The 27,049-nt window shown below is 41.0% G+C and overlaps 1 protein-coding gene across 1 annotated transcript in view; it reads right to left on the bottom strand.

Moving 5' to 3' along the window:
- SORCS3 (sortilin related VPS10 domain containing receptor 3) overlaps positions 1–27,049 on the bottom strand; it is a 266,957-nt gene that overhangs the window by 103,449 nt on the left and 136,459 nt on the right. The window contains exon 4 of the mRNA XM_071446466.1: positions 19,549–19,707. Coding sequence (XP_071302567.1) covers positions 19,549–19,707 — 159 coding nt within the window. The remainder of the gene's footprint in view (positions 1–19,548; positions 19,708–27,049) is intronic.

The following is a 27,049-nucleotide window of genomic DNA, read 5'->3' as shown; positions in this document are numbered from 1 at the left end:
AAGGCTGTACCATCAAAAAGGTAAATGGCAAATATTTATCCAAACAGCATCACGATACTCCCCACTCAAGGACTAGCAAACATAGCTAGCACCAAACATATCACATCCACCAACACAGCCCTGCAGCTCACCAAGAACACAATCTGTGCGAGGAAAGACGTTGGCAGCTCCAGTGATACCCAACTTTGTTTCACTACAGGTCAGACCTTAACTCCTGCTTGTTTTGCTCAGCACAAATCTGAATCATAAGGATTTTATGTACCACAGGCAGAATGCTTCGTCTTCAAACTCTAAGAACAGTGGCAACATTTTATTTCACACCAGCATTGTTTCCAAGTAAATTGGCAAGCCCCTCAAAGAAGGAGCTTTATCCCTGGTGTCAAATTCTGTACCACAAACACAAGCAACATGCCAGAAACACATTCAGAACTACAGAACTGTAAAGAAAGGAGCTTTAGATACACAGTGTTGCATGTGAAAATGCTGTTGCAATTCTCCAGTACAAACTCTCAGGGTGACACATCATGTTGGCTGGCTTGGAAGATCTTGTTCAGGGTTGTGGGTAATTTGGTTTGGGTGCTTTGTTTATTTTACCAAGGAGAGCTAGCAAAAAAAAAAAAAAAACGGTTTTAAGTTTTCTGGAAAAGTAAAGCTTCTCAGAACAGATTAAAAAATTGGTCTGCTTCAATTCCAGTTAAGGAGAGAGTAGAGAAGAACAAGCAATGAAGGAAACACAGGGAGAGACTCAAGCCCCTGATGTTAGTTATCCATGTCTGATCTAGTCACCAAGGCTCATTTTTAGACAGGCAAGACACTTCTAAAACTGTTCATTGTTCAAGCCTTAGAATCTTCTGCCTCTCCTGACACTAAAAAACTTGCAGTGACTAGTGCAGAAAGAGATGACCCCACCAGACATTTGATCTGGTTGAGATGGATTTCATGACCTGCTTGGGCTTCATAGGGGAAGCACACAGAAGAATAAAGTTTGAAGGCAAGCCCAAGAAAGACCAGGCATACAATATGTTGGGTACACTCCATCACTGCAAGAAGCATGTATAGATGTCACTTATAGACTGAAAAGCAATAGAAAACAGACTAAAGAAATTCACAGAGCTTTGATATTTATAGACTTTCATGTATACACATGTAAGAAGGAACATACATAAAAGGAACATACATGAAAGCCAGTAAGCAAATAAAATCAAATATTATTTTTCTTGCTATGAAATCAGGTCTATTGGCCTGAGAAAACATCTGGTGAGACACTCCATAGTTTTCTGCCTGCCAGTCATCCAAGAGTGCAAATGATGTTAGATAAAGTGAGGAGGCTCAGCTGAACTGCATGCATTTAGAGGAACAATTCATTTATTACATAAAAAACTACACTTCCTCCAGACACTACATTTAGCTGATGATGGAAAGATGTATTCAAAATAAATGCATCAGGGTGAGAGTGGGTCTAGTGGGAATAAGCTGGCAGCAGCTGACCCATTATGGAAGAGGAGGGTCAGATTAGCCTGGCCTGCTTGGCCTCAGAAGAGCATGATCCCAAGCAGTAGCTCAGATTGCTTACATGGAAAGATGGCTCAGATCCCAGAAAAGCACAAAGCAAACTAGCACCTTCTCAGCCAGAGCTGGTGGGAAAAATCTGCAAGATGTGTGGAGGGCTCCTGCCAAAAACTCAAACCGGGGCAGAAAAAAAATAAAATTAGGTCAACATTTCTGTAGGAAATTGGACTGCATGCAAAGTATAACTCAGAAAAGAAAGTCTGTTGCAGGGTCTTAAATTTTTTTTACAGAAGGACAAAAATCATTAGCAATAGAAAAAAACTAAAGGCTCAAAAAAAGTTGCAAATTCTCAGAAAACTCAAGGTGTATCTTTTCTTTACACTTCTGTATTAGAAATTAAATTGGAAAAGAAGAAGGGTGTCATCATTAATATTTCAGAAAGGTCATTCCTAGAAGAAAAATGAACTGGAGGAAAAATTCACAATACTTTTCAGTCTCTAGAGTACAGAACAGATAAGCCATGTCTGACAGCAGCCAGTTGAACACAGGATAGATTCAGTACAGCCATGAAGACAGCTATTGGTACCCCAAGAACATATCCTACTTCTTTATCACTTCTTCCATCCCTGCTTTTTTAAGGACAGATGGATACCTCTCCCTTCCACAGCATCAGTGTAATGTTTAAACCGTGGGGTCTATGGAAACCCCTTTCTCATATGCTCCTGGGAGGCAGGATGGGTTACTTGCAGCACTGTAGGTACAGGACTCAGGTCTAAAATACTTCAGTTGTGTGGCTGAAACCAGGTCAGGAGCAACCCTTGCCATGAAGGTGGCTTTATTACCCACATCAGAAAAGGCTGCATCGAAAGAAAAAATTGGGGAATTCCTCTCTTTCTTCTATTCCTCTATTCCCCTCAGTGAAACACCCCTGGAGTGTCAAGAGTTACCATTAGGGACACAAAGGCTGACATCACCTTCAAGCTGATAACCACCTCAAGGACTGTCTGTGCTTGTTCTTTCCAGCTCCTCCAAGGGAGTTGCCTATCCCTGCCACCTTGCAAGGCAGGGTTCCAGTGGTACCGAGATCTGAAACCTGGAAGTGCTTCTGGAGCCCTAAATAATGGAAAAAAAGAGCTTCTCCTTTTCTTCTCTTGTCACAAGCTGCCTGGAAACCACAATTCAGGTAAGGCACCCTTGACAGCTCCACATTAAAGAAGCTAAAAATAAATCTTATATCTCGAGCCAAAAGATTTGTGCAACAGCTTGTGGGGCTGAACTTAGTAGAAAGAAGTCTACCAGCACCAAATTTATGGTCTTTGTTTACACAGAGTAGTAAAAACTAGTAATTGTAATGAAAACAAATGGACCAGTTTATCTCTTTACTTTGATTTTCCTTCCAGGTGATTAAAAGCTGCATCAAGAGTCCTCATTGCAGCCAAGGTTCTTCTCTAGCATTGTACAGCCAGATTGTCTTAGGCATGGGAAGAGGATATGCCCAGACTGATTCATGTCTGAGACTCACCGGAGCTGCTCAGTTCCCTACAGATGTTGTATCATAGATGGGACACTGGAAATAGACTATTTTGAAAACTGGTCAAGACAGAAATTAAATACTAATTACATTTTCGTCATCTGTCGCATACAAGGAGGAAAAAAATAGTAAAGGTTTCTGAAGGTGGGGAGTTAGGGTTTTTTGCATTTTAAGAAAAATATTACACAAGCTAATCAGTAAGACTAGGTCTTCAGGCAAAAGAAATTCAGTCTCCATCCCACCACAGTAAGACACTGGTCAGGGATCTTCTGAACAAAGACCAAATTCTTTGGAAATGTCTGACTTCAGGATGTAATTGTATAGCTCAACCTGGTTTCTAACTAAGTCATTCAGGTTAAGATAATGCACTGATGTCACGTTTCATGATTTCATAGTTCAAAAAATGCTTTCACTCAATAGGTCCACTTCAAACCTGATGCTGAAAGCAAGACGCCTCTTTCTGCTTTGCCACTTCATCATCAAAAAAAGACAATATTAGATTAAACCAGTGAAAAAAAGAGTTCAATTAAAAAACTTCACAATTCAATTTTTCTTAAGCCTCATTGACAATTGACACCAAGAACACTCAGCCAAAAATTTGGTATTTCTGCTAAGAGCAGACCACCTTTTGCTTTTCTACTCCATGACTTGTTTCCAGTGGAACAAGAAATCCAGACATAGCTGCAACAGGAGCAGTGTCACAAATGAGTATCACACAGAGTTTAAGGTATGTTTTACCCCTGGGTGAAAAACAGGCTCTTTTTTTTTTGTGCTTTTCCCCTACCTCCAGAAATGCTAGAGTGGTGAAGAAACAAGATGAAAAATACTGCTTCCATATTTTTTAGCTTAAACTGAAAATCTGGAGAAAAAATATGTTCAATTTGGTCAATCAAAACACATTTCAATCACTGCTAAAGAATTTAGCGACCCGCAAAAGGTACTATAAATAGAAATGCCATTTTAGGGAAGGCTAACTTTTCTGATTGCTTATTTATTCCTTTCTCCATGATCTTTTAACCATTTCAAAATCAGCCGTAGAGTTTGAGGGAGGACTAAAGTAGAGAACAGGAACAAGGGAATAATACTGGGACCATGAAGAGATCAGAATGGGATGGAGATGGCAGAGCTGCCTCCTGCTTCCAGAGGCTACAAGGTGTACCAGGAGTTATCTTTACCAGAATTTCTTCCTTTGGCATCCAATAGGTTCGGCCAGAGGCAGAGTGAGGTTTCAGGTTGTTCCTGTCCACAGAGGCTGCTTCACTCCTTTTTCCCTCAGATCAGCTCTTTAACATTCACAAAAGAGTGAATCACCTCTAATGGCTGCTGATTTTTCTGTCTCAAAGCCAGGCTGATCCCTTAGTCCAGTTTCTTTAACTTAAAAATCATTAGGCAGCGTTGGGTCTGAGGTCTGTGCTAATTGGATCCACCAACCACGTGGATGAAGCCAATGCTGCTGTGCAGGTCAGCCTGCACTGAGGAGCTCTGTGCCCTCCCAGCCCAACAGGAAAATTTTCTGTGCTACTGGGGGCTTCACATTGCAGCCCTTTAGAAGTCCCTCCTTACACTCCATCAATGGTTATACTCCAGAAATTTAACAATAAGGGGAAATAAATGTGAACCATACGTCTAATGGGAAGATTTTTCATTCAAATGTGCTTTATTGTGTGATATATGCCTTTAATTACAGTGCAAGCATCTGGATACATTCATTGCTATTACAGACCAATCTTTCATGTTTATTGAGCATAAGACTACAAGGAACAAAGCAGCAGAGGCTGAGGCATTAGCCAAAGTGCGACATAAAGCTACAATCACATGCTTGGCTGTTCCTCCCCTCCTTCCTTTACAAACCCTGTGGCACTATTTGTAGGTTAACCTCTACATTATACAGACCAGGATTTAATGGCAGAGGGATATTTTCAGATTAGTGGAAGAAATAGATTTCACACCACCAAACCACCTTCTAAACTTACATAAGATTTTTCTGATTTATTTATTCATGTGGAAAAAAAACATTTCTGAAATTGTGTACATGGGCATTAATGAATAGGTTTTAAAACTGCATTTAGAACAGCATTTTTTTTGGAGACATAGTCATTGTTCATGTAAAAAAAAAACTTCACACAGCTTGAAAGAAATATTAGTCTGGTTTCAAGCAGTATGTGTCATTTAGGCAAAATTAAAGCAACGTATTCTGCCCCAGTTTAAATTGTATGTTATTTAACACACACACACCTGCCACCCAATGCAGTTTGCCATTCATCAGCATTTTCACAGACAGGGATGGTTACTCAGTTTTTGTGACCCACCACCCTCAGACACTGCGCAGACACACGCCTGAACTCATCTCACCCAGGTGAAAATGCTGTTCTTACCTGGGATCAGCCCTGACAGAGTGCAGTTGCCCATTCCACTCAGGTCTCATCTCACCAGCTGAAGAGCAGCAAACCTCACAGGTCCTCAGGAGCTGCCCCCCACTTCTCAGAGTGTTGGATTTCTTCACAAAGTCAAAGCTGTCTCACAAACTGTCCTTACTCTTCTACTCCATTCCCCCCATGAGGGCACTGTGCCCCCTCACCCTGAGGCTGTGGGTTCTGTCAGGGATCTATGGGGCATTTATGGGCTGCCACCACATATCTCCTTTGGTCATGGATATGCTCCCAATGCCATCCTGAAAGCCTTCTGGGAAACTACAGTAGATGAACAGATACTCTTAGGTCATGTACACATTCTGCACTGGGAGAAATCCCTCTCTGGACAGCTCTGGTCCACACATACAGCCTGTGCTCTATGCTGCCTGGGACAAAGGGCAAATACTGAACCAAACCAACCCAGAGAAGAGCCCACCTTAGTCTATGGGAGTCTAACATCCCCCAAAGGAGAACACAGAAGCTGGTCATAGGACAACTCTTGCTATGAAATAAATTCTGTGAGCAAAAATTTTATAAAAACAAGGTAGAAAACTTTAATTTCTGACAGCATTGAAGATGTAGCTTCAGCAAATATTATCTCCTGCTCAAACACCCCAGCTCTTGTACAATACATTATTTTGGGCCATCTCCCTTACCAAGCACTTTTCATATCCTGTCCTATAATGAATCAAGAGGCTTCTGCAAGCTTGAATATATAATAAAGAAAGTTAGATTCCTTTCAGCCTCACTCTCCTACTCAACAGCCAACTCTGGTCTCCACAAGGGCCTCTGATATCTTGAAGATATTCTCCAGTACTGCTCTTACTATAACTTAAAATCCAGCGGTGCAATTCAGTTCACCTCTAGCCAGCCAAATTTCTTTTTGACCAGATTCCCTGGAAATCCATGCATTGATAATAGGCTACAACTGAAGGGAAAAGCAGAGCCTGATTTTACAGGCATCCATCTCCACAGATACACAGCCAAGCCAGAGATCACATGCAGGAAGGGAAGAGTAAGAGGTCTCATGGAAACCGAGAAATTCCTCCCTGCACCTCACAGAGATTCAGTTCATCCCAAGCCAAGACTGTTTACTGGAGGAACCCAAATGAACAGCATCATTGTAAATACCAGCAACCATCAGGAACAATTTAGCTTGACAGCTGGAGCAGAAGCTGTCACTGCATTGAGGCATCACTGCCAGAAAAATCACCAAATGAGAAACTCACATGTTCCAGGGATCCCTCCAGGCTGCTGGGCAGACACCATTTACACTGTCATCTTTGATTCATCCATCACCCAACTCCTGCAATCAAGCTGTGTACCTTTGGAATAAATGAATCTGCAACTGCAGATCACACAAGAAAAAGAAAGCTCTTATCTAGCCTCTCTCAGCAGCTCTCTAGGTTTGTAAATATTCTGTGGTGTCTATATTTAAGCCATTTATCCCATTTAATTGAAACTCTAGGTACCTTCCTACTATCTTATGAAGTAGGGTGAAGAAAAAGCCTCTACAAAGCCCCAGAACTACACAAACTCAATTCAAGGCAACAACTATAGTCAACAACAACTCACCAAACTTGATTTAATGTAACTATAATTTCTGGTATTAATCTAGGTTCACAGTGATGGTATAGCATAACTCATAGTGGAAGGAAAGGAAAGGAAAAATAAAGCAGCTTTTTCCATGCTGTCACTAGAGAAAAGTACAACTCATCTAAGCTAGGGAATATCAGACTTAATTTTGCAGCAGAACTTTCAGACTCATGACATTTCTGCCGCTGGGTATCTGTGCATAACTCTTGTGGACTTGCACCAAGATCTGCGAAAATCAACTGGCCTGAAGCAAGTGCTATGTTAGAGGACAAAACTAGAGTCCTGTTTTGGCAGCAAAACTTTTGATGACATTATTGTTCTCTTACTATATGGCAGGAAAGTCCCCTTGGGTCCAGTATATTCTGCTAACATGTTATTTGTAGATGCTTTTATCTCTTGAACACTGCAAGTATAAAATGCTACAAAATCTATATTCAGACAGTTTATGATCACTGAACCTCTGGCAGAAATGAGTTGCCCAAGGTAGCAGGCTGTGGGAAGGATCCCATTTTCCTCCTTTTGTACTACAGAATCACAAGGATTTTCTATAAAGCTTTAAGCTTTGTTGTTTCTTTGATCAATTGTCCTCCTCTCAAAAATATCACCCCTCATTTTGGTGCCTCAGCTCCTCCTTTTATCATACCCACAATACTCCCAATGAACCAAAATTTTACTGCATCCTGCCCTAACTTTCATTTTACAGCCACCATAGTCGTATAAAAATCAACTGAACACAAAACTAAAGAATTTTATTACTCTGGAAGAACTTGTAACTGTCACAAAACTTATGTGGGGCTTCTATTGCAAAACTTCAAACCTGCACACAGGTGTGTGCACACCCTACACAAACAGGTCACCAATCTTCCCCTGGACAACCAATATGGACAGCCAGCTGAAATATGCACCAAAACACAACTGAAGATGTGCAGCATTTGCAAGCATAAATAAATATATGTGTCTTAGAAGCATAAATGCCCTGCAGAAGAACAGTACTGGAATCAGGACATTATGAAAATCTTGAGGATTTTGTTTCTTTTTTTTTTTTTTTTTTTATGGGAAAAATTTCTAATTCTATTAACTGTGAGGAGGCATTTGAAAAACATGGTTTTCAACATTTCCTCAGTCCCAGAAGCACAAGAGACATATAAGAGAGGACAACCAAAATTATTCACACACCTCTCTGACTTTTTCTCTACCAAACTCATTACTTTTAAAGAACCAATTCATTATTTCTAAACACTTGGGACTGAGGTTCCTGAGGTGCTAGACCAAAATTCCAGGAACTGGCCTTCTCTTTCACCACTGACACAACAGGCATGAAAAGCTGAATCATCCATGCCTACCAAGGGGACAGAAGAGTTGCAGCAGTTCCTCTAGGCACCTTTATTCCCCAGAAAAATTGATAACATTAAGCTTCTATCAGAAGGAAAAAAAAAACCAGTAGAAAAAAAAGAGAAAATTAAAAAAAAAAAAGAAGTGAATTCTCATATGTCAAGGTTGAACAGAAACAAGTAGTTGCCTTAGCACAAGAAAGAGCTTGCACACAGGCTCTCTGCCCAGGGACTCTGCATCTCTCACCGGCCACATTTTAGGGGGGAAAAACCCTGTGCACTGGGAGGCATAAACTACATCTATCTTGCTTTATGTGAGAATAGAATACTGTACATGTTTTCAGGTCAAATCCTCCCGTGATGTTAATCAGCATTTCCCTGCTAAAATCAATGGACTCACACTGAACATCAGCTGCTACATGTGTGACTGCACACATTTTTTGTAAAGCACCTCAGGTATGCTACCAGATCAGAACATGGTCCATTTCCTCACTGAAAACAAGCACTGGAGACAGGGATGGTTTGTTGTGACTCAAAAAGGAGAGGCAAGGGCAACAGAGAGAAGCCTGCTTGCAAAGGGCAATCCAAGAAAAAAGCCACGAGCTTCTAGCATTACATAAACCTGTTTCACACAATAGACACAAAGTGATTAGAAATTAAATGTATGAACTTTTTAAGAGACTGCTGTGCTACTGCATAAAAGAAGGACCCTCTCTGCCTTGTGGCCCATTTACTACTACAGCACCTGCTGTAAATTCTCACACAGGGTACCCCACCCCAACCACACTGGAAGTTCTGCCAGGACATATCAGCTCCTGCCTGCTGCCTTCTGGAGCTTCTCTGTCTTTGTCTCTCAGATATGCATCTCTCAACTGTACAAAAAGACTTTGATTTCAGGAAGCTGAAACTCCCCCTCCTTAGGGGCAGAACAGAGAGCAAGGGCCAGCCTGCTATTTCCAGGCCTGCCATTCCTACTCCTGAGTGCAAGCTCCCAGTCCAGCACACAGAAATGCACTCCTCTGGAAGCACCCTCACAGACTGCCCCTCTCCTTGGGTGCTGGTGATGTGACAGAAATGTGCAGGGGCTTGTTTGGGGGGATGAGGGACACAGGACTGTACCTTCACCCCTCAGCATCACCCATCCTGCTGGCTGCCTCAAGGAAAAGAAAAACAAAAGGATGCAAACTCCTTCTTTGCTTGCACTTCATGTTTGCTCTCTTCTCCAGGGTGAGGGTCATTAGAATCTGTAGGCACGATAACAGGAACTAGGAAACTAAATGCTTTTTGCTATTTTGATCATATTGGAATCGTATCCCCTGTAATCCATTTTTCACACATCCAGACAGGAGGGTTGGTTTCAAGTCCTCTAATCTCAGGTAATACAGCAAATAGTTACATCTCAGCAAAGAAATTACTTCCTTGACACTCAGCAGAGGCCTCGTCAATACAAATGAGTCCAAGGTACAATTTACCTCATCCTAAAAGAGTCACCTCCATTTGCTTCCAGAAATCAATCAACACCATTCAGTAGATCACCATCAACTACAACAGGAAGCCACGACACCCAATGTAGGTGTGCATTGCAACATTTTAGATCTCTACAGTCAGGCAAAATAAATCATGCCACTGGTGTTCTTATTCTTCAGCCTTCTTCACTCCTTCATTTTTATTCCCCTCTGCTATATTTATAACCACTCTTCACCCCACTTAGGCTCCAGATAAAATCAATATACAGCCATGATTTAGCATGGCCAGGAATGAGCCACAGGATCCTTGCCCTGTTACACAATAAACTAGGTTGCTCCAGCAGAAGAGCACATTTAAGCATCAAATGTGTCTCACTCCATTTATCTCTATATTTCCCTTTTCAAAGTAAAACCTGCTCATGAAGTGTCTATTACATAAATAACAAGCAATAGGAAAGACTGTTCTGGCTAAATCAAGTTTCACAAGCCGTTACTTTCTCTTTGCCACCACAAATCATCACAAGCCCAAAGTTCAGTATTTTGCCAGGACAAAATTCATTGGGCATTTCTGAAGTAGAGCCAAAGTTGCATAATTTAATTTCCCATCTCCTATTAAAACTGCCAGGCCTACCATAATCAGAATGATAAATGTAGAGTCATACGTCTTCTTTCTGACGGTAATGCCCATCAATACTTCAAATGCAAACAATTGTGACATCTGACTTTATAAAAATTACCTGGTGAACCAACAGCACTTAATTAAATTTTAAAAATGCTTTTGTTACATTTAATGAATGATATATTATACTGCAATGAAACATGTAGCAATACAAATACTTCACAATGCCAACAATTAAGGCTCACTTCACTTACGGCAATTGACAACACAAGTGCTCCTCACTTCATTCAGCTTGTGCATTCCAAATGAACTGGTTAGCAAAAAGGGTGCTTCTTTGCTAATGAGTTTTGTAATCAAGGCATCTATTTTAATTTCAAATTGGCTAGATTGGGGGAAATTGCTGAACTAAATGGCTGGTTCTAATTAGGATTATAAAAATATTCATCATGCTGCAGAATTAGCGCAAGGTCTTGATTTACTGACATTTGCATATAGCTTTAGTTTAGGAGTGGAAAAAAACCTCCTGATAAATTGTCTTCCTTTTAATGAATTGAACAAACACTATATCTGTTTTAGTCGTCCTTTCATTTAAAGGCACTGATACATATTCATGATTTGTAAATGAAGTTAAGTGATTTCAATTCTTCAGTTCATTATCATATTGAAGAAGAGACTTCTGTAAATTGCTTTTAAGTATTCCCAATCTCAAGGGTTTGGTTCTTTATGTTTGGTTTGTGTTTTTCTAACTTTACTAACATTTCACTTTATCTGTTTGATGGAACCCTGCCTGCCTGGGAGAGCTGCTGGCAGGTGGCTTGTCCAGCAACACAGACACATGATATGTTTGTAGAACCTGATGTTCTCAGAAGAGTATTCAAAAGGCAAAAAGATGAAAGACTTATTTGTGGCTAAGTCATGGGAACAGGACTCTATCTGCGTTCAGTTTCCGACTTTGTTATAGTTCTCAGTGGTAGTTAGGCAGTGAAACACTTTAATGACCTGTGCCTGAATACACTAGAGATGCTCAGGGGACACCACTTTGTCTGTGAGCCTCACATTTAATTGCAAGCACTCTCAGGCAGGGATTGCTTCTTAATATGAGGTTGCAATACAATGGACCAGTCAGTATGGTAGAGATTTCTATGAGCAGTTACTATAATATGGCTTGTATCAAACATGAAACACTGTGTGCTCCTTTACAGGTGGGCAATATACTCACATTATTTCCTTCCTCAGTATGGTAGGCCTGTGGGACTAACTGTTTTTATGGCAGCTTCCTCAGTCTCTTTTCTTTTGGGGTGAAGAAAAGAATGCAGTAGGTGTGCCTCCAGCTTCACTCCGTGGGGTGCTCAAATGTCAAGTGACTGGTGCAAGATAAATCTGAAAGCTGAGCATTGTATCCACAGGACTGGAATCACAGGCAGTGTGCTCTTCAGATATCAGTGAACTATGATGAGAAACTAGCCCTGGTGTGTTCTCTCACATCATGGAATGAAACGGTGATTCTACCATGAGGATCCATGCAGGAGCAGAAAGAACTTACTTTCCTTGTTAAAAGTAATGTTCACATCTTGCTAAGAAAAGCTGTGTTTTATCCAAGAGGTGCAGTCTTGAGCTGTTGTTGATAAAAGGAGTAGTTACTCACACTTCTAACAACTCCTGACAACTACAATTACATTTAAATTCCAGGAGCAGAAGTGCTGCTGAGGAGCAGGTAACAGGTCTGGGTTCCTGCTGATTTATTTCAAAATGAGATGTGAGGCAGACACCAGCCTGCCTCTCCTCATCAGCCCCATACCTCAGTTCCTAAGGAAAGAAAACCTACAGGCCTGGGCCAGAGTCACATCTCACTTATGACATGCAGCAACTCTCACTGCTTGATTTCAGCACATCTGCAGTAGCAGCTGCTATCCTGGAGTCACATTTCCAGCATTAGGAGTTCCAACTCAAAGTTCAGTAGCCTCACCCAAACACAACTCTGAAGTCCCCATGTGCCTAAGTTTCCTTAAAGGGCATAAAATCTGAGACCAAGGAGCCTTTACTGGAGGCATTCAAGACAGGACTGGACTGGGTGTTAGACAATCACATCTAGGCTCCCTTTCCCAGGAAAGGCTGGACCAGATGATCTTTGGAGATCCCTTTCAAACTGGATTGTTCCATCTGTCCATGAAAACAGCTCATCACAAAGAATCCCAAAGATTAATGACTGCTTGGAACAAGGTGCCCACATTCCTAGAATCAACTCCCCCTGGATTTCTCTGGCAGCACTCTGCCCAACTGCACATTGTCAAAAAAAGCCCCAGCCAAACAACCCCACCCTTAGCTGCTTTACTGCCCCACGTCATACTGGGAGACTGGGCCTAAATTCCAGGGGAGCATTTTACCTGGAGCAGAGACACTGCCTTCATGGCTCTGGCTCTGTGTCTAGCACATTAGAAAAAATTAGAAAAAAAATATTAAAAAAACCCTAACAAACTTTCCCACATAGTCCCAGTCTTATCTGTGATTTTTTTGATAAATTCTGTAGTGTCTAGTCAAGATAGTCAAGGCTGTGACATGCACTGCATCCAATTTTCAGATGATAACTTGCCACATCTCCCACACCAAAGGAATATCCCCAGTCAGACCTGATACTGTCTGCCAGGTGCAACTTGGTGATACAGCAGAATGTTATCTTGCACCTCTTATTCATCACCTCATTCGAAGAGATAATGAGACACCCACTTTCTTTTGTTCACTTTCTGCTGAAGATTAAGCTCCATGGAGGGAGAAGCCACTGACTGCCAAACTTCTTGTTTATCCAATGTTCTCAAATTTGTAATGGGTAGCTGGGGAATTTAAATTGGTGTATTAGTGAATTATTCTGCCTCTTACCTATTCCCAGCAGGCTTCAAATCACAGTTTATTCTGTAAGGAAAAAGTTCTACCATGTTGTATACCTGGGGTTTCTTCTCTTAACAATGGTAATTTAAAATATTTTAAAAATCTCTTTCCCTATTAACTAATATTTTCTCTTTTAAACAAATTATCTTTTTTAATTATCTTTTAAACAAATATTTATTCAAGAAGGTTTTGCATGTTTCTCTGAAAGTTTCAATGTCATTCTGAGAGAAACTTCATGGAGCTGGAAAGTCCCTTCCATTTCTACCTCCAGCCTCATCCATTCCCCATAGAGGAATCAGTGTGGGAAATTTTGCCTATTGAAAATTAGTTGGTTTCTTGGATAAATGGGACAAATAATGAGACACTCAGCATATTAGCATCAGGAATGTAAGATAAACTCAAGATATTCCTCCCCAGTCACCGTGAATGGCAGCAATGAAATCTGTACCTTAAGCTTGTGCTGGGAGACTTTAAGCTTTCACAGCATTCCACAGAGCAGCTCCCCACACTTTCCAACAGGCAATATTGCACCTTTTTCATATATTCCCCTTCCCACCACATTTTTATCCAAGGATTGTTTAAAATTGCTTCCTATGTACTTTCTGCAAATACCCACAAAAACTGGAGGCTGCAGGCCCATTTTCCATTTTGTACTGGGTGATATATCCAAGTGTCAACATGGACACTCCCTGTGAGACCCAGTCTGACCTGCAGCAAATTGTCTGTAACATTTACACAGTGTCCACCTTCTGCCAAAGGCCACTTAAGGGGGCCATTAACAGAACCAACACGTGCACACATCAGATTGTGCTATTTTATCAATAAAGTAGACACATACACACAAAGCTACTGGGAAGAGATCCAAGATTTTCAACTCACGAGTTGCATTTAATCTTCCAGGACCTGATAGTTATACAATATCACATGGCTGCTCAGGGGGGAATAGCAAACCCACACAGGTTTTCTTAAAGCCCTGTAAAAATTCCTCTAGCCTGTGCTTTATACTCTGTGAGAAGACATCAGGGTCTGTGAACTTGCTGCATGTTCATGCCCACACACAGAGATTTCTTGGCTCAGCCCTGCTGCATTTATGTGATGATACAGGAGAGTTAGCAAAGCAGAGGAGGGTCCTAATTGGCTATAAAAATTAAGAACAGGAACGATATGCTGTGTTGACTCATACTGAGGAAGTATCCTCAATAACTCCTTGGATACTACTAAGAGAAAACAAATGGTGGTAACTGTGATTTGTCCTTAAATCAACAAAGTAACCAGCAGCCACACAGCAATGCATCTTTCAGAAAGCCTGCTGAACTCCATCTCACTCAGTCGTCTTCTGGGAATTGCCCTAACCAGGAAAAAGCAGAACAATACCTATATGGGAGTGGTAATAAAAGAATTGGTGCCTGAACCGTTTTTATATTCGATTATTTCACTTGATGGAAGTGGTAATACCACAAAGTCTTTGGCTTTCTCAATATGAAGCCATATTTCAAGGAACAGTTCTGTGGAGAAGAGATGGGCTCCTCCTCTTAAAGAAGGTTGTAGAATATGGAATAGGCTTCTTAAAACACTAGCTTGGAAAGGACAATAATTCTGTTAAGAGGGCATTCAAAATGTGTTGGGTTTTTTTAGTTGGTTGGTCATTTCTTTAATCAACCAGATAAATACCCTAACATTGTTGTCAGTTGTGGAGAAATTAGCTAAAAACAAGGAGGGATGTTTAGGTTAAAACAGTCATTAAAAAAAAGGCCTGAATCACAGCCATGGAACTGAAGGTCAGAAGACCTTAGAGGAAAACTATTTAATGGGAAGATCCAAAACACTGACTATTTGTATTTCATTCCGAAACTTTAAAATTTGTTTTCTATTTTTATAAACAAAACAATTCAAAAATCTTTTGATCTAGGCAGTTACCAAATTCATTATTTGTAGGGATATGAACTGTCCCTATTTAATTTCATTTTACTCTGTGGATCAACATACTAAGCAAAATGGATTTTCAGGTTCATCATTTTCATTAATTTCCAAGTTGACTACAGCTTGCTTAAAACACTACATTATTATTATTTTTAATTGAAAGAAAACTAATAAGAAAAATATTAATCTGAAATACTTATTTTAATCTAAGATATGAAATTAATTTTTCCAACTTGTTTACACATTTACAGTTACAAGAGGATGGATTAGATCTTCCCTTAATAGTTTCTGCTGCTGGGAGTCAAATTATATGTACTTGATTTGTTTTCAGAATAACACTTGCATTTTTAAATCTGTCCCTAAAGAAGTTATTAAAATAAAATGTAAGGGTCAAACACTTCTAAAATTAGAGAGGTGGGAAAATATGGTGTCCCACTGTAGCAGTGTCTGCACTACAGAGCAAACAGCAAGTCACCTTCCTTGTCACGGTATCAGTGGACGAATATTACCCGCAGGTTGCAGGCTAATGATAAACTTTCTATTTTATTGCCCTCTCATGCATCAAGTCAGAAGTATTTCAGAGCAGTTTTATCCCCAAAAAATGGACATATGAACTGAGAAAGCAAGAACTATTTGATACAGCTCCACCTGTTTTGTACCAGGCAACTTCATGCTGTTTTGCAGGAAAATGAGCACAAAAACAAAGGACAGAGGAGCACGAGCAGACCTAGGCCGCAGTTGGACAATTATCACCTGTCAGCATGGCATCCCTTTGGATAGCCTCCTCACAGCTGTGAGCACCACTGCAGCCTCTCTAGACACTTATTTTAGAAGCTCTCGATCTCTCTTTTCTGGTGAGCAGCAGAGAGATGAAATGGGCATTGCCATTGGCACAATCCCATAACCACACCCAGAAGAGAATGCACAGTAGAGTGGGAAGCTGTGAAATCCAGATCTGGCTTCTAGAGGAAAAGGAGAACAACCACAACAACCTTATGAAGATGCAAAAGACATGATGAATATTCTTAAGTATATGGGACTTAAATCCTAAAGGACTCTTTATCCTTGCATTGGCCTAACCTGGGAGAAGGACAGGGCTGACCTCTGGTTCCCACTCGACTGAGGCAGTGCACTGACATGCAGGAATGCATTACAGTGGCCTCTCAGGAGACTTCAGCTGGGGATTTCCCATGGCACTGCTGTCACACTCCAGGAGCACTGCCCATCACCTCAGCATCAGCCATGACTGCAGTGAAGCTGGTGATCCTGACTCAGAGTGACAGCTCTTTCACAGCTCTTACTAACCCAAGACATGGCTCAGCGCAATCTATACCTCAGTTGTGTTCGGAAAACATTTCAGCAGGGAAAAGCACTGCTCCATGGCTCCATTATAGGACCTACATTGAACCAGCACTTCAGGCCATCCTTCTGACCAGTAGAGGAAACCATGAGTGGCCCTGAATGCAAAGGCAGACATAAAGGAAAAGCCTGGACTTGGCATTGCTCCATTTCCACTTGACCAACAAGCTACAGACCAACTCATCTTTGCTCTTACACTTCAAACAATTTTACTTGGTTTCTGGGATGAAATGCAAGCAGCTTCAGGGTGTTTCTAGCTCAGTTCATTTTTCTTGTCGTTTTCCTGGGCAGAAGACAGCAGCTGAGGTGTGCACACAGATGTATTTGTTTGAAGGAGCAGAAGCAAAAATGCTTCTGGCCTCCTGTTGCTGCACTGGATCAGGGGAGCATTAGTACCACCTCACAGTCAATCATGTGCTTCCCTTGTGTTTTGATTTCTTCTTCCAATGACTAACATCACATAAAGATTACAAAGCTCTGCCAGTAGAAGTACAGTGCTTCATCTCAACAGCGATGCTCTGCACTCACTGCAGATGGATCTCTTTGCAAAGGCATGCTCAGGATGTCTCATCTGGCTTCTCACATACATGACTACCTCATCAGATGCCTGTTTCTTCCAAGCCTGTCTATATAAACACCAGGATCATGCAAAATTATTACCTCCAGTTTAAAAGTAGCATCAAGACATTTTGTGACATCAAATAAATAGATTGGTCTTCCCAGCCTACTTCAAAATCCCTGTTACACTGATCCTCTGAGTTCAGAAAAATATTTGACATTTGACTAACTCCTTCATACAGTAAAGACTTGATTCTATGAAAGGAGTGTGTTTACAATAGCTTTGTTCTTGCAAATGTCACTGAAGAATCATTAGTAGCACAGCAGCAAAACACCTGGTGCCTGCCACAGCACTCTTTTAGCAAGTGGGAAGCAGAGCAATAGGAAATTATTTGATTATATTCTCAGTAACTAGTTTGGTAAAAACTTGCACTAGCCTTCCAGAGGAAATTCTCAAATAGAGAGGCACAGCATTTTAGCTATATTATTCCTATAGCTGGGATGTGAGACTGACTAGTTTAGAAATCTTCAAGAATAACTGCAGAAATTAAAAATCCCACCCAGAACACACCCCCATATCTGACAGGTTGACACATGTGTTTGGTTTGTGTGGAAAGGTTTTTATAGCAGGGAGGGGGCTACAGGGGTTGCTTCCATGAAAAGCTGCAAGAAGCTGTCCAGGAAAGCAAACAGCAGCCAGCTCTGTGATGGACCCACTGCTGGCCCAGGTCACACCCATCAGTGACAGTGGTAGCACCTCTGAGATAACTGATTCATGAAGTGAGGGAAGAAACAAATTGACAGCTTCAGCCAGAGAGGAGTGAGAATATGTGAGAGAAACAGCTCTGCAGACACCAAGGTCAGTGAAAAGGAGGGGAGGAGTGTCCCAGGAGCTGGAGCAGAGATCCCCCTGCAGCCCACAGTGAAGGCCATGGTGAGGCAGGCTGACCCCTTGACCCACGGCAGGACAGGTGAAGGTGAGCCCACAGGAGACCCATATTGGAAGAGTCTGTTCCTGAAGTCTTCATCCTATGAAAAGATCCACACTGGGGCAATTCATGAAGAACTGTGGAAATGACATTGGAAAAGTGTGTGGAGAGCTGTCTCCTGTGGGAGGGGCACCATGCTGGAGCAGGGAAAGGGTGTGAGGAGTCTTCCCTTGAGGAGGAAGAAGAGGCAGAGACAACATGTGATGAACTGACCACAGCCCCCATGTCCTGTCCCACTCTGCTGCTGGGATGCAGAAAAAAGAGAAAATTGTGAGCAAAGTTGAGCCCAGAAAGAAAGGAGGGGTGGGAGAAAGGTATTTTAAGATTTAGTTCTTATTTCTTATTACTCTATTCTTATTTGATAGAGTAGGGTATAAAGGGATAAAGTACAGTAGAGTATTGATAGGTAATAAATTCAATTAATTTCCCCAGCTGAGCGTGATTTTCCCATGATGGTAATTGCTGAGTGATCTCCCCCTGCCTTTATTTCGACCCACAGACCTTTCATTATATTTTCTGCCCCATCCAGCTGAGGAGGGGAGTGACCGAGTGGCCTCGATGGACACCTGGCATCTAGCCAGGGTCAGCCCACCACAATGAGGAAAACTTAGTGGTTATTCACCATGTTTTTGCTTCCCAGAGTCTTGGGATGACAGAAACATAAGAGGGGAAAGACAAAAACTTGGCAAGTTTAAAACTTTGTTGAATTTGTAACTTGACCATCCTGTCTATGTCTCAGCTTTGGGCAGTAGTGGGGACTGCTGCTCCAGACCTGAAGCACACATCTCCTCACCACAGCACTTTGCTACCACACTGCACCTGATCTGCTCAGCACCTTTCAAACAGATGAGTGCTATGTAAGGGCAAACCTGCTAAGGACAAAGTAACAGACTGCAGATGTCTCACTCACTGCAAAGAGGCTGAAGAGTGGCACAGAGGAGTTTGTCATCTGTTGCTGCTCCCTGACTCCAGTTTGCAAGCAGAATGAGCACCCCTCAAGGCTCAACAGCCAGCTGTTACAGACCAGCTCAGCCTGAGTGCTCCATCCTCAGAGACAGCACAGAAATCAGTGCCCACGAATCAATAGATTTTTAGAACAGCTCCATGTGTCATGTCAAATCTCTAATTCTTTTCATCTTTCATAGTATCTCCACTACTGAAGTCTCCACACCCATCATGATCACTCTAATACTCAGCTGCTTTTAGCAAACTGGCTTTGGAGTCACTGCATGGCTTTTGAGCACATTTAAACCTGCAAAGTGAGAACAGCAAAGTACACTATAAATTCTTCATCATCTCTGAGAGGGAGCAGTTCTAGACAATATCCCCTTCAACTCCTGGCTCAAAATCATTGAAACATTAAATCAATTGCTTACCTTTTGATCTAGACTGTAGGCCAAGATCCACTCCTCCTGCTTGGGGTGGAAGAGCAAGCTCTGGATATAGAAGTTCAAACGGTACTTCTGATAGGTAGCTCCTTCATCAGAGCTGATGAGGATGCTGCTCTCAATCTCTGGATCACTAAGAAGCATGATCTAGATAGAAAAATGGAGGGAAAGTGTTAATGGAAAAGTGAAAGTGAACATCATTTAAGAGTGAGGTCACACAGCACTGACTCCTATCAGATGTATTCAGAACATCACTCAAGAGTATAACATCCCATAGAGTTAGGATGGGTTTTTATTATTTCAGTTTCATTTCCTTTGGCAACTCATTTGCTGATTTGAGCGATTCTTTTTTTTTTTTTCATTTTATCCAGATAAATTCAGAAAGACCAGTAAGAAAGAAAAATTTTATGTATCAACGTTGATTTTGCTTGGATATAGGAACTTCAGGCAGCCACACCAGGCTTTCCTGTACCATATCTGTCTACCACTTCTCTCACCCCATGTGGAATTCTCTCTCCAAAAGTAAGCAACAGAGCATTCCTGAGATTTAAGGCTCATTACCTGGCAGCTTGAGTGCCATAAATGAGAGCATCACCTCCCTGGAAACACAGAATGCCTTCCTGGATCAGCTGCTGGCAGCTGGGTATAGTTCACATGCACATGGGCAAACACTGACACCATTTCATATATCACACTCCCAATTTGTACAGTAAGAGACATTCATTCAGCCAGTGAAAACATAATTTTCCCCAAGCACAGGAAAGTGCATGACCTCAATTTTTACAGGGAGGAAAACACTTCTGAGCCTCTAATTTTAATTAGAAAATTATTACCGATATTTTAAAATGGGTTGATTCCACACTATCAGATGGCAAGCTCTACATAAATGTTAGCAGGAAAAATGTTGTGGAAACATTAATACCATCTTATTAACATCTGGAGAAAACGACTTCACATTAAAGCAAATACCAGTACCATAAAATAAAGGCAAACAGTGGGAAATAAATTAGAGCTGTTCTAAACACAGCAGGTTGTTGATACAGCAGCTGAATCAAATATAGAAACTGTCTTTCAGCAGGAAAACAGATCTAGGAATGGCCTTTTCTAGCTCACTGCAGAATGATCAGCTAGCTGAGATCCACTGCAACTTTGGGTTTTGTCCACATTGACTTCTCTTATTCAGCTTCACAGAGCTCCAACTTCAAGACTACAATATGGAAATACATTAATTTTGACAGCAAAAATCAGTTTCAAGGAATGGTAAAACCCTTGGTATGTTAGGCCTTCATCAAGCAAAAAATTTCAGTGCTTGTTTAATCTTAAGTACCTCATTAACTCCATGAAGTCACCAAGGGAAAGGGAATATAACGTAAATGGCTTCTGATCCTTTCCATTAAGGAATGAAAAGCTGAACTAGAAGTGAACATTTTTCCAGAGTGAAGCCAACTGTATGAATCCAGCTTGATGTCAAAGCACCTTCAACATCACTCACATCCACCACTTACCAGCCCCAAAATCAATCCCTAGCCATTCCCACAGGAAGCCACAGTATAAATCCTGAAGAAGTGCACTTGCATTGTGCTCTGGTGCCCGGTCTGGGGAACGAGAAGCATTCCCCATGTGCAAATGATTTCCTGGGAATTAGCCTGAGCAGAGACCTCCAAGATCTCCACTCTAAAGGATGCTTTGGTACATTTATTCTTTCTAATCTGATCAAAATATCAATTTCATTATGCTCCAAACAATTTCACAACTATTTGAAGATATTCTTTTCTGTCACTTTTGAATTAGATTGCAAAGACGTTTTGTACCCCTGTTCACCTAAAGCATGTTGCCTATGCCAGAGAACTATAACAGAGTTTAGTAAAAATCACTTGCTTATATGGAACGGAAAAAGGATGTAAGCCTGGCCATTTAAGATCACAATCCAGAAAGATCTTATATTTAAAATAAAGGATACTTCAGGAACAAAAATATTTTCCACCTGATGTACTAGAGGACTACATAATTAGTAATGCTATATATTAAAAGGTTACTGCTGGAGTTCTGTCCTCAATGAAGGAGCACAAGACAGCTAACAGTGGCATGGACCTGCAGTGGCACACACACAAAACATTCTTTCTGCCCTGTCACACATGATCTGCAGCACTTCAGTGGATAGTGCAAGAAACGGTCATATGAGACAACAAAGGCAGTATTTCCACCAGATAGTTGACAAATCTGGCCAATTTGTTCTTCTGGATGTGTAACAGTGTTAGAAGATCAGATAATAAAACCACCAAGCTAGGAAAGGTGGAAGAAGCTAACAACAGTCACATCAAGAGAAGACATCACATAAATCATGCCCTGGGCCTTCACCCAGTTTCCACATCCACTCTTCATTTTTCAAATGGAAAAACAAACACTCAACATCTCTGCTGTCATCCATCCTCCCAGGAAAGGCTGGTCCTACACAGAGCAGGATGGAAAGGCAGGAGGCTCAATCAGAGTGAAAAAAAAGCTCACCACTAGCCACGCAGCTTGGACTGGTACACGTCTGTTACATGGCACACAGAAAGAAAAGTGACAGACTCTGTGCTTTTCTTTTTTTAACATTTCTACTTTTTCTTCTGGAAGCTATAGGGAGAGACAACTTTCAGCCTGAAACTACCACTTCTCATTATGGGATCAGGAGAAAGCATCTACCCCACTAGTGATTTAGATTAATCACTTTTCATTAAAAGACAATAAACAAACTCCAGTCAGAATGAGCATTTCTGCCAGCATCTTGTGTTGCCATTTATAATTGCCATAAGGAATAGCAAAGGAGAACCAGAGAGTTGTCAAATGTAATTTATAACGGTTTAAGATCTAATCATTTTCTATAATATTAAATTAAATGGCAGCCCTTATTTAAATGAAAATTACATTTGGTCTTTCTACATTCTAGATTATTTATATATACACCCATGTATAAAATGTTGTTTTTTTCTCTAATTTAAGTGAAGAGGGGAAGGGCAGGCAGGACTGTTTACTGCCAAGGGTAAATCCTTGAAAACATACTTTTCCTGACCTTCAGATTCCAGTGAACAATGAATGACAAGCACCAGACCAAACCAAACAGGATGATAATCACACTAAATTTCAGAGAGTTCCTTAGGAATGGATGCAGAGGAAGAGAGCTGTCAGGGACATTGTGCATCTCCTTTAAAGCAGGAGCTTTGGGGACAGTGAGGACACAGACAGAGCTGTTCTGAATGAACTCCAGGTGGGCAGAACACCAGACACCAGTGAGGCACCACATGGAAAGATGATGGTAGGGAGAGGCCACCTTGCAAGATTACCTACAATATATGGACTGAGATCTTCAGTACATAAGCAGTAAACATACCCAGCTCTGAACACTTCAAGGGGATTGACCCCAGGGAATAAACACCACAAGCTGCAGGCAGAAGAACAAGGAGGGTTATACCTGTGCCTGCCATAATGTGTTTGGTGTACAAACCACAGCAGTAGTTCAGAGTCACTCAGATTTGTTGGAGAGTGTGTAAGACCCTTAAAGGAGCTCAAATGCAGAAGGAGGTAGAAAAGAAAGTGGCACCATATTGCAGCACAAATCCACTAAAAATTCGTGCCATCTAATGGGGCTAATATAATAAAAACTAGGGTAGGATTTGTAACTGAGAATGTGAGTTTCTGCTAGCCAGGTCAAAATTCCAGGTATGTTACTGGGTTAATGTACACACCTTCCATGGTATTGCTTTCACATGGGTTATGGGCAGGTGGATGAGTTAAGATGGTGCCACGTTCCTCTTTTTCTGTGCCAGGGTAGTCAGGCACAAAGAGAGCTGTGATGTGGAATACTGAACTGTACAGTAATGGGGCAGCACACCTCTCACAGGCACAATGCTACAACATGCCCAGACAGGCATGGAGATACACATGAGCACAGAAATCACAATGGAATGTGTTTTGCACGCAGCTGATTTAGTTAATAAACAGCCACTGGACTAAAAAAAAAAAAACCCAAAACAATATGCCACAGAAATGGCATTTTTATTAATATTAGCTTTCAATGAAGCCTTTTATTTTTCTCAACGAACATAAATTTTCACTGTAAATTACCAAAGCACATCTCCCTAAATCAGCACAGACCAGTTTTATAGGTGCAATAATCTGTAGCAATAGCACCACTGAGCTACATTAGCAAAGAAACACCAGAGAGTTGTCAAATGAATAAAGAAGACAGGTTCAAATAAATGTCTTTTGTTCTGAGAAATAGATAGACAGCATTAAACTCATGTGTACTGCCCCTGATTCTCCACTTTAATGCACTTTTCATATGTTGTTTTTTTCAGAGGTCCTTGTCACATTCACCTATGTAAAAGGCTATTCTAAAAAAAACATAAACAAAGCAGTTAAAAAAATAAACAAAACCAACAAGACACCTACAAATCATGCAAGCCTCCACAGCTTCAAAAGAAACCCAGTCCCTTAGCAAAGTATTAGAATTTACTCTGTAGCACTGGATTATCCTCTCCTACAACTGAAAAGGCAGTCTTGCCATAAACATTTCTGCAAATACAGAAAGTTGACTTTTAGTGTTTACAGGTTCATGAGGATTTCCATATTGAATGTGCTCAGCTTAAAAGTGAAAAGGGTTTTTTCTGGTTTTTTAGGCCTCCTTCCACTAGGCCCTCAACTCAGAAACACTTTCTATCCATCCTGAAGCCTGGCCACTTCAACATCATCAATGAAAAAAAAATCAGATTTTAAAAAGGAAAAATGTTTCATTTGATTTAAAACATCTGATGGGTTGTATTGTCCCATGTCTTCTTCCCAAAAAGCTTCACAGTAGCTTTGAGTTTAAAAAGCCAAAACGTCTCAACAATTTATACTGAAAGGCCAATGCAAGTGGAGGATTTTTGCTTTGATGTCCTTTCCCCCTTTCAAAACTGAGAAATCAAAATTCAATGACATTCAAAGGCTTAAAGGATGCAAAAATTGTTTTCTTCCTTCAAAACACCAGTCCATCACAAGTTAAATATGAACAGTTTGGAACTCTCTTACGGGAAAAGTAATTTTCCACATTGAAGCATTTTAGATTACATGTTTGACCATCTGAAATTTCTCACTGGGAAATTTCTCACTGGTTATTCATTCCTCCCTCAGTCTTTCTCTCTCCAACACCATTACTGCAATTACCTGCCCTGAAAGCTAAAAGATGCCCCCAGAGGTCTGATCATAACCCAAACTCGTAGAACACAGCTTCTCAGTATATCTAAAGCCCTTCCTTGCCATTCCCATGGAGGACAAGTGCAACTCATTGCAAAGAAAATCTCATCCTTTTTTTCCCCCTCTTTCATCACTGTGTGCCATTTCAACTAAAACGACTTCAGTTTAATTAAATCAGCCCAATTCCCTCTGAAACTAAAAAGTGCTAAGGTAGCACAAGTAACTGTCTACTTACCAGCAAAAGTAACACCCATACAAATCAGCTGAGCTAAAGCTGTCTTTGAATGATTTGCACTACTTTAGAAGGAGGGTTTCTAGAAAGCACACCTTAACTTTATACAAACTTCCATAGACGTTCAGAGATGGCTAAACACCTGCTCACTGCCCTGTAGATATGTTGATCTCTACAATCATCAGGGGGAAATGAAAGCAACCTCTGTTTTCTAGTCACCAAGCATATCAGTCAGACAGGAAAAAATGGGACATGTCACTTATAAAAATCTACTCTAGAGAGAAATCCTGTGTATTTACATACAAGCAAAGAAATTCACTCCATCATTCAGGGATCAGCAGCTGTGACAAGGGGGACATCTGCTCTCTGGGAAGCCAAACAAGACATCCATGAAGAGGGCAACAGCTTTTATATAATTACTTACTTTGTGTACCAAAAGGAAAACGCTCATTGCAAACTTTTGTGTTACAGAGTAGCCCAGATTTGGGACTCCTTCTTCCTTCACATGCCTCAAAAACTTCCTTAATGTTAAGGATAACCTGTGGGCATCAATCAAGCAATAAAGGGGCATTGAGCTTTCATAAGAGACAAATTGTCTGGACCTACCCCATTTCAGCTTCTTGTAACTTCACTTCTTATTGCCCGAAATTTAACATTAATGGCAGATCTAATTAATGAATATAGCACCAGATCACCAACTCTCAGAACCATAGTGCTGTAATCTTAAAGGATGAAGTGCACTGCACTGACTTTATAGGGGTTTATGAAGCATGTGTTATAAAAGTACCTCAACCATAAGGCTTTTATACCTTGGCACTCACTTCAATACAATCCCATAAAACCCAAGCAATCTTTAAGTGTTAAAGGTGACTTTCACTACTGTATTTATTATTGGATAATGAAAAATGACTCAGACACCCATGGAAACTCAGCAATGAAATAAGAGTTTCCTGAGACTTTTGCATTGGGTCTGCATTATATGTACCGTGACCAAAGAACCCAATGGCTCTCTCAAGACATTTTAGACACTTCACACTAACCTCCCTCCAGAACTTCCTTCCCATCAGGAATTCTTTGTAATTACAAAACAACTTCTAGTCTGCAGAATCACATTGCTTGCCACAGAACTTTTCAGACATCAATAGCTGTTTCTGTAAGGATTCAAGCCCTCTGGAGGACCTGTTCCATGGACTGCTGCAGCTGTGCCAGAAACCGAGAGCTCTCTGATCCACCAAACTGGTTTTGAGAAGACAGCAACATCATGTAATCTGCAATTACCCACACATGGGTTCCCCATCTTTGCAGCACTGAGACAAAATGGTCAGAGTACATGATGTTGTTCAGGTGACACACAGGTTCATTGTCTCTGCAGAATGTTTTGTCTTTCGTAGAGGGTACATAAAAGAAGAGAAACATTATCAGAAATAAAATAATAAACTGTAACATGAAAAAAATTCTTTAACATAAAACAGCAGCATTTTTGAAACAAAAATGAGCAGTGCTGGAGTGCATCAAATGAGTAACAGCACTACCTTGCCTTCTCTGAGGAGATGCACATCAGCCTACCACACTTGTTTACAGGCAATAATCCTGGTTAATCTTTTGTTGTCTTCTATTGTCTCTTATATCCAATTATACCCAGACTAAAATTACAATTAACTGTTCATATTGGTACAAAATTGCAAGAGGCTTTTGGCACTTCAGCCATACCTGCCATAAATTGCAATACCAAAACAAAACACTTCAGAGAGTTCCAAGCTCACACAATCCCCTCCCTATGGAGAGGGCACTCCATTTTAATCACCACCTCCAGCACCTGCGCAAGAGCACAGATGCACCATGCAAGAAGCCCTGAGGATCAGGAGCAAATTAAGGTTAAATTGCATATAAAGTAAGAGCTCTTCAAGGAAAACCACTCTGCCATCCTCACTGGCAGGTGGGAAATGAAAATCTATCATGGCTGTAAGACTTAGACAAAACTCAGAGCTGGGAAAAGAACACAGATACTCCAAGGCTGCCATCTGAACCTGCCCACAATGCCAA

This window comes from Agelaius tricolor, unplaced genomic scaffold (assembly GCF_023055355.1).
Source record: "Agelaius tricolor isolate 1412-34295 unplaced genomic scaffold, bAgeTri1.0.p SCAF_22, whole genome shotgun sequence".
Lineage (NCBI taxonomy): Eukaryota > Metazoa > Chordata > Aves > Passeriformes > Icteridae > Agelaius > Agelaius tricolor.
This window is presented reverse-complemented; position numbering and strand designations above follow the sequence as displayed.